Source organism: Miscanthus floridulus, chromosome 11 (genome assembly GCF_019320115.1).
Source record: "Miscanthus floridulus cultivar M001 chromosome 11, ASM1932011v1, whole genome shotgun sequence".
NCBI lineage: Eukaryota > Viridiplantae > Streptophyta > Magnoliopsida > Poales > Poaceae > Miscanthus > Miscanthus floridulus.
This window is the reverse complement of record NC_089590.1, coordinates 32,198,532-32,213,884: the sequence shown is the minus strand read 5'-3', so window position 1 is coordinate 32,213,884 and position 15,353 is coordinate 32,198,532. Positions and strand designations below refer to the sequence as shown.

The following is a 15,353-nucleotide window of genomic DNA, read 5'->3' as shown; positions in this document are numbered from 1 at the left end:
ACATATTTTTATACTATCGATATTTTGCTCCTAACTTCAGCAGTACTACCTAAAACATGGCTCCTAAATTCATTCCAGCAATCCATGCCATGTGGGACCCATGTGTCATCCTCCTCCTTGTCGCCATCGATGAACTCGGGCATCAACAGCTTGCCGGCGGGAGGGGAGTTGCCGGTCCGGGGAGGGGAGTGGCCGGAGCACCGCCGGGGAGCCGTGCCCGGCCAGGAAGCCGCACAGGGGAACCGCTGAGAGCGCCGCATGGAAGGAAGGCCGGGCACGAGACGGAGGAGGGCCGGCGTCGGGGAAGGGCTCCGCGGCGAGGGAGGCTCGCGGGGGAGAGGCACCACTGGTGGGGAGGAGCTCCGCCGGCATTGGGAGGGCCTCCGCGGGCGTCGGGGAAGGGCGCCGCCGGCGAAGGAGGCCCACGGGGGAGGGGCGCCACCGGCGGGCAGGAGGCGCACCACCGGCGTCGGGGCGAGACGTGTTGGGGAGAGAGAGACACGTTGCGGGAGAGAGGAAAACAGCCGAAAAAAAACAGGTAGGCAGATTTGTTGGGCAACAGATGTAGATAGTGGAAGCGGGAATTTGTTGGGCCAACAAATTTAGGTAGCCTCCTGGAGTGCAGTTTTTGGCCTCCATTACCTAAATATAAGATAGGTAGCCTGTTTAGGTAGCCTACTGGAGATGCTCTAAGGCTGTCTATTCAACCAGGACAAACCATTCCAAGGCCTTTCACGATTGGATAGCATTTAATATGGAAAATATAAAAGAGACTGATAAATATAAATTGAACCTAATTTCAGTAGCATTCAATCCAATAGTTCCCATTGGTGATGGATATCATGAACTCTATGTTTGCAGCATCACCACCATAACAAATAAGCTAAATCGGCAAACACAGAAATCATTTATCCCTTGTTAACAAGTAGGCGAGCATTGGTAGGCACTTGGTGCTATATTGGCAATGCTTGCCCTTGTTGGATCAAGAGAAGGTCCTGTTCAATCACAGACGTGCCTCGGTGTTAGAATGCAGCTCATGTTCCCAGCTGGGCAAAATGTTCCCTCCAAGACGATGATCCAAATGCAGAATGATTATTCATCCAGCGCGCTGATACCTGGTCTGCCAGAAGATGTGGCAAAGATTTGCCTTGCTCTTGTTCCTCGGAGATATTTCCCTGGCATGGGTGCTGTGTCAAAGAGGTGGATGGCATTCATTGGGAGCAGAGAATTCATCGCCGTCCGCAAGGAGGTTGGGAAGGTTGAAGAGTGGATTTATGTCCTGACCACTGAAGCAGGCAGAAATGGAAGCTGTTGGGAGGTGTTGGGGAGCCTGGATCAGAAGAAGAGAAGACTTCCACCTATGCCTGGGCCAAACAAAGCTGGGTTTGGTGTGGTGGTTCTTGATGGAAAGCTTTTTGTCATGGCTGGCTATGCTGCTGACCATGGGAAAGAATTTGTTTCTGATGAGGTTTACTGCTATCATGCCTGTCTGAACAGGTTTGAATTTTTTTTTTTTTTTACTTTTACCAAAGGATATTGTTATTCTCTTTTTAATCGAGTACTAATATTGCTGCACAAACTCCAGGTGGACTGCATTTGCCAAGATGAATGTTGCGCGACGCGACTTTGCCTGCGCAGAGGTCAAGGGTGTGATATATGTAGCTGGTGGATTTGGCCTTGCTGGCGATAGCCTGAGCAGCGTCGAAGCATACAATCCACAGCAGAACAAATGGACACTGATCGAGAGCCTTCGCAGGCCGAGGTGGGGCTGCTTTGGTTGTGGGTTCAATGACAAGCTGTACATCATGGGTGGGCGTTCTAGCTTCACTATTGGCAATACACGCTCTGTCGACGTGTATGAACCTGATCTCCACACCTGGGAGGAGCTCAAGAGAGGCTGTGTGATGGTCACATCTCATGCTATCCTTGGCAAGAGTCTGTTCTGCATCGAGTGGAAGAACCAGCGATCACTTGCAACATTTAACCCGGCAGACAACTCTTGGCAGAAGATCCCTGTGCCCCTTACTGGCAGTTCCAGCACTAAGTTTTCCCTTGGGGTGCTTGGCATGAAGGTTCTTCTATTCTCACTGGAGGAAGAACCTGGGTACCAAACACTGGCGTATGATCCTGCAGCACCCACAGGATGTGAGTGGCAGACAACAAAGCTCAAGCCTTCAGGGTCGTGCATATGCAGTGTGAGCATTGAAGTTTGATGATATGGCTATGTATAAATGGCACCCCTGGTATTCTTCTACTGCCTCTTGTTCTTCTGAAACTTCTGTCAAACCATGCACATACATGCTCATAGTTGTATACATGTAAACTTTTTTACTTTAGGTGGTGTTGTGACATTATATATCTGCTCCTCATTTCAGTCAATAGGCAGAGCTATAGATTAAGGAAAAGGTTGTAATTTGCTCCATTTGTGATTCTGTAAATTGATGTATATGTTGCTGATATGCCAAATTTTGATTCCTTAATAACAGCAGAATTTCTTGTCCTTCATCTGTTCAATGTACCTTACTTGTTTTTTGTTGAACTGGAAGTGGCATTTAAATTTCATTTTCTATAATACAATGCGTATTGGTGAAATGCACTCTAATTAAAAGGAAAGTTAGAGACAGGGCATACTACTATACTAGGCATATTTGGATCTTTGAGCAAACCATGCCTCACCTAGCTTGGCAGGTAAAGAAATCAGATGGGGTTGAGTGGTTGGATCTCTAGCAAGCTTACTTGTTTTCTATGCTAGCAAGGTTTTTCCTTGTTAGAGGAACTAAACTGACCCTATGTTTTATGCCCATAAAAATATTTCAAGATGAAATGGGACTTCATTTTTCCCCTCCAAAGCCCAGAAATTTCATTTATGAAATACACAAGACAATTGCTCGACAGACTGTTCCGACCTTTTTATAGTTTTCTTGTATTTTCAAGTTAAATCATTTCAGTTTAATGTACACAGTCTTCCTTATCCCAAAATATTAAGCGAACACATAGTTGATATGTACACATGTATGAGTTATTCTCAAGGAGATAATCAGAGTGTTGGTGAAATGTGTGTGGGACTAACTGAGGCATGAGTTTGTATGTGCGACATATCTCATGGCTTGTGGATGTGCACGGGTTGAGCGTGAGATGATCGATGGTAATGGAGAAGGTCAAGTAGGAGTCTGTGCGCTAACTGGGAGCAATAAAGGGTGGACGCTAAGTCTTGGACCGAGGACCAAGGCCGATAGATATACCATGACAGCTAGCACTAGGGCACATCAACAAGTAAATGAAGGATGGTGATGAACACGGTATTGACTGAAGTTAAGAAGGGGATTGGACTAAGTCGAGGTGGGCACGCAAGCACTTGGTGATCCGCCGGTCGAGGATGAGCTATGTGACTCTAGTTGTTATGGTAGTTTTGGCCTCGAAACCGGGGGCGGCAGGTTTGCCGCTTTGGGCCTTAAAACCGGACTATGGTGGATCGGCGGATAAGTGGCGGCATCGAAGAGGCTTGCATCGAGACGAAATAAAGTTGCAGATGCGAGAAAAGATTTGAATAGTTTTGCCCCTCGGGGATGTGTATCAAGTATTAGTTACTAGGGATAATTTAGTAATCAGCCATGACACTGAATATTAGATGTGGCTGGAGTTAGTAGTATCCTTGCAATCCTACTTTTATTTCTATATAATTAGCCAAATGTTTAAAGAGGAGAAGAGAGGCAGGAGTAGAGAGAGTTGAGCACCTCTTGCTCTAATTTCTTCGCCTTTTAGTGGGCGGGCTCTAATTTCTTCACCTTTTTAGGCTGCGTTTGGTTGCGCTCCGAGCAGCTCCGGCTCTACATGCGTGTGCATTGTGCTCTCCTGTACATCGCTGTAGCAACCAAAATACCGACTCCGGCTCCTTCCTAAACCAACGGGAGACCAGGAGGAGCTGCCAGAGCCACACTTTCGGGGCTCCGCTGACTCTGCCACAGTGGTGCTACAGTGCCAGAGCGGGAGCCGGCCGGAGCCCCACCAAATGCGCCCTTAGTCGGTGGATGAAGGGAGGTGGCTAGCCATGTTCATGTAGATGAATTTGTGATGCAATTCATGTTGTCGTTGCTTTGAATCTGAGTCAAATTTCTCTCCTGACTGTTCTTGCACTTTTTCTTTTTCTGGAATTTCGTACTATTTTTCTAGGGGTTTTCGTTCTTCTGTTTTTGGCTGCGTTTTGGGGTCTTTTTTGGGAGAAACCGGTGCTAGGATAAGTGAGGAGGTAGCTCACTCATCCATTTGTTGAAATCCTCCACGAGACCTCGATTTAATGATTTTTTTCCCTAAAATTTCCTTTCTTTACGGTTTCCCGGTTGATCTGAAATTAACAGTTAAATTCTCGATCTTTTTGAGGGATTTCTTCTGGGATGTGTTGCTCATGACGAGGCAAGGCCTTGGTTAAATTTTAGTTCCCTGCTCGCATTGCACAGGCGAGGGTAAGGCTTAGCCACTAACACCCTTCCCTAGACCCCGCACAGAGCGGAAGCTCTCTGCACTGGCTACGCTCTTTGGATTTGTTTTGAGAAATTTCAGAGTTTTCTCAGTGGAGCTTAGGCTGCAGTTCGTGCTACAGGCCGTACTGTTTTTCTTTCGTTCCTTTTTCGTTTTCTCTCTGGTGGCCTTCAGCAGTTGCTGCTCCTGATCTCTGAGTTTGTATTCTTTGGGATTTCTCAGGAGCAGCATAGCTGAATCATCCAGTTCAGTAGAGGAACAGCAAATTGTTCTGATTCTTGCAGTTTGGTCAGGCTTAGAAAAATCTGAAATTCAGTTCAGTCTTCAGCTGTGTTTCTCTGAAAATTTCTCCTCTGCTTTGCTCTGTATTTCTGTCTGCACTAAGTGTGTAAGATAGCAGCTGCATCTTGACCAACAGGTAAACAGGTGACCCTAACCAACCTAGTGCAGCAAGCAATGAGTCTCACTATCAAGCTACACTAGTCAATCATTCATGAAATCATTGCTTGCTCTTTAAATCTATAGACCTGTAGCTTGCTGCACTAGGTTCAGTAGTTATTCAGTTCCTGCAAACTCATTTCAGTCAGTTCGTTTTAACTTGTCTCAGTTTAGCTCGGATAGTTTGTTTTTGGTGCTGCGTATTTTTTTTTTAAGGCTGTTCATTTTTTTGGGTCTGGTTAGAACAGTACACAGAAGTAGTTGCACTAAATTTCTTGGGGCTGCATTTAGCCTAGGACTTCATTCTTTCTGCTTCCACATTGTTTTGAGTAAGGGCATGGCTAGGGCCCGGATGTATGGACACCAACGCAGACCGCCCCCGTTCACCTCTCAACGGCCCGCACGCGCACCCCGACCTTGTCGCTACGCCCGTGGCTCCTTCCCAACGATACCGCTCCCCTCTCTCCGTACGGGCGGGATCCGGGAGCCGGGGGATGAGGACGAGCATGTCCTCGTCCGCAGGACCCAGGCACAGCCACGTGCCCTGACCGCTGGCCCCAGCGCACCCCATCCGCAGGCACCGAGCTCGCCGCGCCTCATCCCCCGGGGCTTGGGCCATGCCCCATGACTCTCTTAACACACCTTTGAATGCAACATACGCCTGAAGCAGATGAAACATTTGGAACATACACTTAAAACATATGTGTGAAACATATGCAACATCCAGATAAAACACTTGCAACTTGCAACACGAAAACACTTACTGCAACATAGACTGAATAAGCCGAAATAATTGGAACATACTCTTGCAACATGTGTGAAACATATGCAACATCCCAATAAAAAACGCTTGCAAACATACGTCTAAAAAACAGATGAAACATTTTGAAGAAACACTTGCAATATCCCAATCTACTTTTGCAACATCCACATGAAACACTTGCAATATATCTACGAAAAAACACGTGAAACATAGGCATGCAACATGCGTTTTCCACCCTTCTTCCATACGACACAGCACAAAGCCGGGGGACGGCAGGTTCCGGCCAGCCGGCAGCCGAGGATGGTGGCGCGGCGGAGGGCGAAGCACGACATGCGCAGAAGGGGACGGAGGCGGGGATGGGGGCGCCGCGTGGGATGTCAGCAGCAGCGCGGCAAAGTGGGGCGGGCTGCCACGCCGTGCGGCAATGAGCGTGGAGTGGGCCTCACGCACGGAGAAGGGAGCAGTGCTGTCCTTTTTTTTAAGAAGCGGACTAACGAGCGGCGTTGGATCAGGCAAAGTGCGGGAGCATGGCGTCTAGCCGGCCGGACGAACGCCTACATTGTATCAATATCGTTTGAGTAAGTCCTTATAGTTTTGAGGGTCATCAATTCATCATGTCACAAGTTGGCTGGTGTGACCTCGACGACTATTGAAAAAGTGAGTTTACTTGAAATTGGGATATAGTCCAAGTCCTCACAAAGAATTTTTATTGGCTCTCATTCACACCCCTGGCCGCCATTTCGGTCCTTCATATTGAAGGGGATCGTGATGCCTAAGAGGAGGGTGAATTAGGCAACTTAAAATTCTAACTCTAAACTATGGCCTCTTTTTTAACCTTAGCAAAACATATGCAAAAGACAAACTATCTAAATGTGCAACTACGATTTTGCTAATATGTTGCTATCTCTACTGCAAATGGAGTAATGCAGTCAATGTAAATGCGGAAGCTAAAGAGCAAGGTAGAGATATGCAAACTCCCATCGATGACTCTGGTATTTATACCGAGGTATAGAGAAGCGCGCAAACTTTTCCCTAGTCCTCGTTGGAGCCCGTCGCAAGAAATCCCTCGCAAGGGCTAAGCTCCCAGTTGGGTAACTCCGTGGATAGCCTCGGGCCTTCCCCACGCGCAAGTGGGTCTCCGACGTGCCTTCTGGCAAGCCTGTCCCGGATGCTCCCCGCCGTCTTCACTATTAAGCTTTCGGCCGAAACGCCGCGGGTCTTGTTCCCTCCGGTACACGGTGGTGGCCACACCACAAACGCGGTTGGTGTGATCTCGCAAGACTACAAGCTCCTCCGATGTACAACAATGGTGCGCACAAGCACCGAGTGGTAAGAGATATGTAAACCTCACTAAACACTAGGCCTAAACCTAGAGCAAGCGCATAAGTGGTGGTCTAATCAACCTAAGCACTTTGCAAAGCACCTACGCTAATCACCTAATAAAACACTAAGCATTATACAAGTGGAGATCACTAAAATGATGTATCAACACCCTTAGTATGTTTCCTCAGCTCCACACTACTCAAATGGACGGTTGGGGGGTCTATTTATGAGTCCTGCTGAGAAAGTAGCCGTTGGGGATGAAATCCCACTTTTCTGCTACTGACTGGACTCTGACCAACGTCCGGTCAGCACTGACCGGATGCGTTCGGTCACGAAAATGGCTCTCTGAAACCTTACTGATGTTAACTGGACTCTGGCACTCAGCATCCAGTATAGCGTCCTGTGCAGCGTCCGGTCGCTGCTGCTGACACTGCTGTTGTCGGGCCTCTTGATCGGAGCGTCCAGTGCAGCGTCCTATGCAGCGTCTAGTGCAGCATCCTGTGCAGCGTTCGGTGCAGCGTCCTGTGAAGCTCCGGTGCAGCGTTCGGTGCAGCGTCCTATCACCTCTGTGAGCTCGTTTCTTCGCGATCTTGCGTCCGGCTTAGTTCCTATCTTTGTGCTTGGACTTTGCTTGATATCTTAGGTCTTCTATTGTGCTTCTAAGGTCTTACTTATGGTGTTGATCATCGGATCATCACGTCGCCTTCGTCCAAGTCACGTCTTGCACCTTATTGAACTAGAAAACAAACATTTGCAAATTCTTTAGTCCAATTTGATTGTGTTGGTCATCAAACACCAAAATCCAAAGTAAATGGGACTAGAGTCCATTTTCCTTACAATCTTCTCCTTTTTGGTGATTGATGATAACACGACCAAAGCAAGCAAATAATAGAATTTTAAAAATTAAAAACTACCTACTTGCTACGATGCAATGCAAGGGGATGATGCTAAAAGATACTACTTGTAAGATCTAAAAGATACTACATAAAAACTTATCTTGCCCTTGCAAAATGTCCCCATGTGGCATTATGAATTTAAGGCTTGCTTCCTACAAATTCTCCCCATTACATAGACAATCCATAATCCACTATCCTCCCTTTCTCGGACCATTAGCACTTGTAAATTATTAATGCTTGCTTTTGGTCCTCTAAATTCTCCCCCTTTGGAATTAAACACCAAAAAGGAAGACATTAGTAGCACAAGGGAGGGTCAAACTTTTGTGATTCTTTGTATGTAGAGTGGAATAGGTCACAAAATTTGACTCTCACATTATATAGATTAAGCTCCCCCTAAATATATGCATACATATGATAGAAAGCAAGGCATATGCATATTTGGCAAATTATTGCTCAAGGGAATTTAGACTTATATAATGCATGGAGAAAGCATATAGATATCAAAATGAAATCAACATGAGGATATCGGTTTAGAAATACCACATGTGAAAATCAATTTGATTTCTACAACTTGCAATAGGTGGTGGATGTTTGAAGTATGATGCTTAACTCCGGGGACTCCATTTTCCTTGCAATGAGACTACTACACACATGATAAGCTTAAAAAGGTGTTAGTCTCAAAGCATCCAACTTGTAGATTAACATCCCCCTAAATTTATGCACACAAGTGTGGGATACTTGTAGAAGTCATGCACATTGATTTGAGAATCAATAATACTACTTGAAAGATGACTTCTCATGAATGTGAGAATCATTTTCGAAGATGATATTCGGGAGAAATTATCTACAATTTAGCCTTTGGCACATATTAGATGTACAATCAAAAGACAAGCTATGTGTCGTGCTCCTAAACAATTTTAAACCATGTAGGTTTGCTCCAAGGGTTAAGAATGAAACCGAGCAAATCTACCATAAGATATGCCTAGTGTATGCATGACAAAAGATATAAGCATGCAAATGCAAACATAGGCATAAAAAGTGACTAGATGCTATAAGATGCCAATTTGTAAGAAATACCACTTGAAGAAAGTACCAATTGAAAGTAATAACATCTAGTTACCTAACATGGAAAGGGAAATTTGGGTCCATAGTATTCACTAATCCACTTGGCAATGATTTTGTCCATCATGATGCACCCCATGAAATACACCCATACTTTGCCAAGTCTCCAAATTCCTCGAAGTCCATTGGACTTCTCACTTTCCTTTTGGGATCTAAACCTTCTTGGTGCTCTTCATGTTGGAAATGATTTCCTTTGGCACCCAAAAACGTTTGACCCCATTGTTGGCTTGCTTGTTCACCTTGATGGCCACCACCTTGTCATTTTTCTTCTTCTTCAAAAGATAAGGTGTGGAGGCCTTCTTGTCCACCTTATTGGTGTAGGTGTTGGAGAGCTTGCTTGTTTGCTTCTTCTCTTTCTTCTTTGCTCCTCCCTCATTCTTTACCTTGCACTCATAGGACTTGTGACCTTCCTTGTGGCACACGTAGCAAACCACGGTTTGTCCTTCATCAAGCTTCTTCATTCCCTTGATGGTGTTATCTTGATGAAGTTGGGCTTGCTTCGCCTTGCCTTTCACTTGAGTCAAGTCCTTGGTGAGGTGAGCTACTTCTTGCTTGAGTTGCTCATTCTCCTTTGCAACCTCTTGTGTGCATGTATCTACAACAACTTTTCAATACAAACTTGGTTGCACAAAGATGAGTCTAAACATAAATCATTACAAGAAGTAGAGGCATCCTTTTTAGACATGTTAAAGATAGAGCTTTTCTTTTTAGATGCCTTGGTGGATGTTGTACTAACGGCTTCAAGCTTAGCAACTTTATTAGTTAGCTCATCACAATGTTTGCACATGGTTTCCATTTTAGCTAGCAAACTTTTATAAGCATCTTGTGAGCTAGCTAACTTTTCTTTTAATCTTTCATTTTTCTTTACAAGTTGCTCATCATTGATTGTGCATGCATTTGTTGTTGCACTAGCCTTAAGTTGCTCAATTTTAGTAGATAGTTCAACATTGAGATTAGCAAAGTTCTTATATTGTTCAAGCAAAGTTTTGTATGCTTTTTGTGAACTATCTAGCTTCCCTTTTAATTTTTTGAGCTTCTTTTGTTGACTAGTGCAAACTTTAGTATAATTAAGATTTTATAGCATAATTTCATCATAAGAAGGCATTTCATCATCACTATCACTCTCACTAGAGGATGAGCTTTCGTTACCTCATGACATAAGGCACATACAAGAAGAGCTTGATGATGAGTGCTTGCGGCCTCGCCTCTTGTGATGGTGTTCTTCTTCACTTAAAGAATCATCCCATGACTTTATTGATGTGAGGGCTTGGTTCTTACATGCCTTCTTCTTTGTCTTGGGTGTGGGCTTGTTTAGACAAACTTCCACAAAGTGTCCCAACTCGCCGTATCCATAGCATCCTCTCTTTCTTTTCTCATTTCTTTGATTGGTGAAAATGAGATCTTGAATTTGGATGGGCACACCCTTGACATTGAGCCTTTGGATCATCTTCTCCACCTTGTTAATAAGTTTGATTGATTATTCATTAAGGTCGGAAGTGGAGGAGGAAGATTGATCATCATCACTTGAATCTTCATCATCATCATTATCATCCTCATCTTCTTCTTTATCTTCACTTGAGGAGCTTGAGCTTGAGCTTGTCTCAACTTGCTTGCCCTTCATTTTCTTTTTCTCGCTACATGCGAGAGCTTTGCCTTTGCTTGATGAAGAGGCTTCTTCTTGATCCATCTTGCGTGACATTTCAAATGTCACTATCTTACCAATGACTATTCCCAGGGTCATGGTGCTCAAGTCCTCCATGTTGTGAAGGATGGTGATGATGTTTGCATATTTCTTTTGTGGTAACACGGAGATGATCTTCCTCACGATGTCCACATCATCTAGCTTTATTAATCCTATTGAATAGAGCTCATTGATAATTAGATTCAAACGAGAATACATATCACGAACAAGCTCATTATTATTCATTGTAAATGAATCATAATTTTGTTTAGCTAGACAATGTTTTTGCTCACAGACATTAGATATGTTGTCATGGAGCTCTTAAAGTTTTAACCAAATTTCATATGCCGTATTTAAAGTGAATACTTAGTTAAACACATCCATGCTAAATGATTCAAATAAACAATTCTTATCTCTAGCATTGAAATGCATTTCGTTTTAATCACTCTTTGTGGGTTTTTGGGATTCTTAATGGGTTTCATCACGTCACGAGTGACTCTCCAAACTCCCAAATCAACCGCCTTAAGATAGCAAGTCATTCTAGCTTTATAATAGGGAAAGTTAGTGTCGTCAATGTGCGGATGCCTAGAGGTATCCATCCCAATCACTCTAAATAGCATTGGCTCAACGGTGGTTAAGCCAAAGGTCTAATTTGAGCCAACCCGCTCCGATACCAATTGAAGGGGATCATGACGCCTAAGAGGGAGGGTGAATTAGGCAACTTAAAATTCTAACTCTAAACTATGGCCTCTTTTTTTGACCTTAGCAAAACCTATGCAAAAGATAAACTATCTAAATGTGCAACTACGGTTTTGCTAATGTGTTGCTATCTCTACCGCAAAAGGAGTAATGCAATCAATGCAAATGCAGAAGCTAAAGAGTAAGGTAGAGATATGCAAACTCCCATCGATGACTCTGGTATTTTTACTGAGGTATCGAGAAGCGCGTAAGCATCCCCCTAGTCCTCGTTGGAGCCCCTCGCAAGGAATCCCTCGCAAGGGTCAAGCTCCCGGTCGGGTAACTCCGTAGATAGCCTCGGGCCTTCCCCACGCGCAAGTGGGTCTCCGACGTGCCTTCCGGCAAGCCTCTCCTGGATGCTCCCTATCGTCCTCACTATCAAGCTTCCGGCCGAAACGCCATGGGTCTTGTTCCCTTCGGTACACGGTAGCGGTCACACCACAAACGCGGTTGGTGTGATCTCGTAAGACTACAAGCCTCTCCGATGTACAACAATAGTGCGCAAAAGCACCGAATGGTAAGAGGTATGCAAACCTCACTAAACACTAGGCCTAAACCTAGAGCAAGCACATAAGCGGTGGTCTAATGAACCTAAGCACTTCGCAAAGTATATACGCTAATCACCTAATAAAACACTAAGCACTATGCAAGTGAAGATCACTAAAATGGTGTATCAACATCCTTGGTATGTTTCCTCAGCTCCACACTACTCAAATGGCCGGTTGGGGGTCTAATTATAAGCCCCACTGAGAAAGTAGCCGTTGGGGACGAAATCCTGCTTTTCTGCTACTGACCGGACTCTGACAAGCGTCCGGTCAGCACTGACCGAACGCGTCCGGTCACGAAAACAGCTCTCTGGAACCTTACTGATGATGACCGGACTCTGGCACTCAGCGTCCGGTGCAGCATCCTGTGCAGCGTCCGATCGCTGCTGCTGACACTACTGTTGCCGAGCCTCTTGATCGGAGCGTCCGGTGCAGCGTCCGGTGCAGCGTCCGGTGCAGCGTCCGGTGCAGCTTACTATGCAACGTCCAGTGCAGCGTCCTGTGCAGCATCATGTCACCTCTGTGAGCTCGTTTCTTCGCGATCTTGCGTCCGGTTTAGTTCCTATCTTCGTACTTAGACTTTGCTTGATATCTTGGGTCTTCTCTTGTGCTTCTAAGATCTTGCTTATGGTGTTGATCTTCGGATCATCACGTCGCCTTCGTCCAAGTCACGTCTTGCACCCTATTGAACTACAAAATAAACACTTGCAAATTCTTTAGTCCAATTTGATTATGTTGGTCATCAAACACCAAAATCTAAAGTAAATGGGACTAGGGTCCATTTCCCTTACACATATTATTTGATGATTTTTTAAAACCTTTTATGCCTTATTTTCCGCATATTCTTAGTTCTGACTGCTATGATGAAAAATGCCCAATTCACAATTTGAGGGACAGTTGCATAGTCAATCCTTCAATAATCTATCCAACCGTTTATTATATTTTCTTATTGAGACACTTGCATTGGAGGCAAGATTTCTTAAATGAAGCCAGGCTCCAAGCCCATAGAATTTGTATTTTTGAGCGACCAGTGTTTCTTCTCCTCTTAGACCTCTTTGGCTAGTTTACTCGTTGCCCTGCTCGGGCCTCTTCTCTTCTTCCTCTCTTTGTTGTACAGTTTTTTTTTTCCTTTTGTACAGTGGTTCATTTTGGTTTTAATAAATTCTATGGTGGTGGCCTCCCCTGCTGTATTTCTGGTTCAAAAAAAATCTTATTGCAAAATGCACTTGTTTAAAATATGCCGTACAACCAAAAATAAAATATGCAGTACATGTTTGCATTATCCTTCTGATTTTTCTTAGTATTCAAACCCTTCTGCTTTACCTCTTTGGTGCTTGTTAAGAGTAAAGTTCAAGCAACATACCAGATACAGAGAACGGGTGCGGGAGGAGAGGAACTATAGATGTCATTCCATCGTCTGACAAAGGAACTCATATAAGGGACTTGGCTTCTGTCATGACATTAAATCTTTACTAATTAAAAGTATATTAAAATTTTCAGATGCGGCTTATTTCAGTCCAATTACTGATATATGAGATCAGAGGATGACCAAAGAAAGTTTGTTCTAGGTAAGCAATTCGACATTGCAACATTAAGTATGTTGACAGTCCAGCAAACACAGCCAGATCAAGATTTGGCGGTCTACCTGATATGCATCTTTTCTTAACTTTTTCTACAGAACAATATGCCACTGTTGTCCGTCCTACTTTTAGCACTCAAGAAAAGAACAGGAATAAATATGTACTCACGCATGAATTTGGCGGTCTACCTGATATCCATCTTAGGAACTTGTGTTTTTCCTTTCACGAAATCATAATTCAACATGGCAATACTAGTGTCTGCTCTTTTGTGCAACCCTTGAAGCTTTGCTCCAGGATTAAGCTTGGGAGGTAGCCTGAATTTGATGACTTGTTCAGTTTCATGGCTTTGAAAGAAGGCTTCATGTGTTCCTCAGCATGAACAGGTTTTCTCTTCTCCAGAAGAAACTCAAGCAGTATCTGCATGTTGTTTATATACTAGTATAAGAGAAGGCTTCGATCTGTCTACCGGTATCAACCCACTTAACAATGTACAGTCTCTTGATGGAGTAAAATATCAGAATCAAGAATGCAAAATTCAACTTAGGTTTCACTTCATGTATATGTGCAGTTAAGTATTTAACTCTTCTCATGCTACAAAAATCATGAATGCCCACAATGAACTAGTTGCTTTCAAGATGGTGTGTTTCGCTTCGCCACAAAAAATGAAAAGCATGATTTAACATTATTTTTATGGAAATCTTATGCGCAGATTATTAATGTACAATGCCTAGAATTAAAAAGTTTTGTTTGCAAAGAAAGATCTCTATCATTGTCCAGAACTGAAAAGTGTGTTCGGACATTGATTTTTCCAATGTATGCATCTTGTCAATTAATTGCTCCCAATATTCAGAACACCTGCACTTCTTTTTGTCAAAAATCATTGGCATGATTATACCAGGCATATATTAAAAGAGGATGACTTTACAAGGTATGCACAGAATAAATTGAAACAATTTGGGAAAACCTGAGCCGAGAAGAAAGAACACCTGCGCTATAAGATGCATTCATTTTCATTCTAAGAAATGAAGTTCTCCGTCCTCAGATTGACAAAGCAAAAATGTCCATTTATCTGCAGCAGGATGGCGTTAAATGCAACAGTGCAAACACTTTCTAAATTCCTGATCATTATTTTTTTTCGATAACCACCAGTCTCTTATTAGAAATTTAGAATTCAGTGGAAATTCAATGCTTTACGAGCTATTGCCAAAGGAAAAGGTTGCAGTGTTGCACTTTGGCAAAAGGTTGTTCTTTGATCCATTTGTTATTTTGTAAAGTAATGTCTGTCAGCTTGTGTTCCAGAGGTATGCCAAACTGTGATTCCTTGATAGCAGCATAATTTGAATGATACATCCGATTAAGGATATGCAAAATCAAAGGGGCACCGACAAAGTTTTCATCTGTCCCAAGTCATTGGACATCGCAATAGTAAGAATGTTGACAGTCCAGCAAACACAGTGAGATCAAGTCTAGACAGAAATCAGCAATTTGGAAAGGACAAACCAGTCCTGTATATTTTTACCCTTGGGACAAACCAGCAATAGTAAGAATGTTGACAGTCCAGCAAACACAGTGAGATCAAGTCTAGACAGAAATCAGCAAACACAGTTTCAGCATTTCAGAAATGAAAAGACATATGTACACGCACCTTCGTGGCCAATTAGAAACTTCTCTCTTTCTTTTTACATCATAATGCTAGTTCACTTTATCCTTCTGCTCCTTTTCCTTTTTCTTCTTCCTGCAGCTTGTGAAGCTACGCTTCCAGACTAAGGTTGGGAAACAGCCTGACCTTGA

At 43.7% G+C, this 15,353-nt stretch overlaps 1 protein-coding gene across 1 annotated transcript; it reads left to right on the top strand.

The window, feature by feature from the left end:
- The first annotated feature begins 861 nt into the window (after positions 1–861).
- On the top strand, positions 862–2,434 carry LOC136494352 (F-box/kelch-repeat protein At1g67480-like). The gene is made up of 2 exons (XM_066490516.1): positions 862–1,497; positions 1,586–2,434. Exons 1-2 carry the CDS (start codon positions 965–967, stop codon positions 2,211–2,213), a joined length of 1,161 nt encoding a protein of 386 aa, XP_066346613.1. The 5' UTR covers positions 862–964; the 3' UTR covers positions 2,214–2,434.
- The last annotated feature ends 12,919 nt before the right edge of the window (positions 2,435–15,353 follow it).

What these genes read in the sequence shown, in the direction of transcription:
- LOC136494352 (XM_066490516.1), top strand. Translation starts at nt 965, where the DNA reads ATGCTTGCCCTTGTTGGATCAAGAGAAGGTCCTGTTCAATCACAGACG. An exon ending in TATCATGCCTGTCTGAACAG is followed by an intron (nt 1,498 to 1,585) that starts GTTTGAATTTTT and finishes CACAAACTCCAG; the next exon opens with GTGGACTGCATTTGCCAAGA.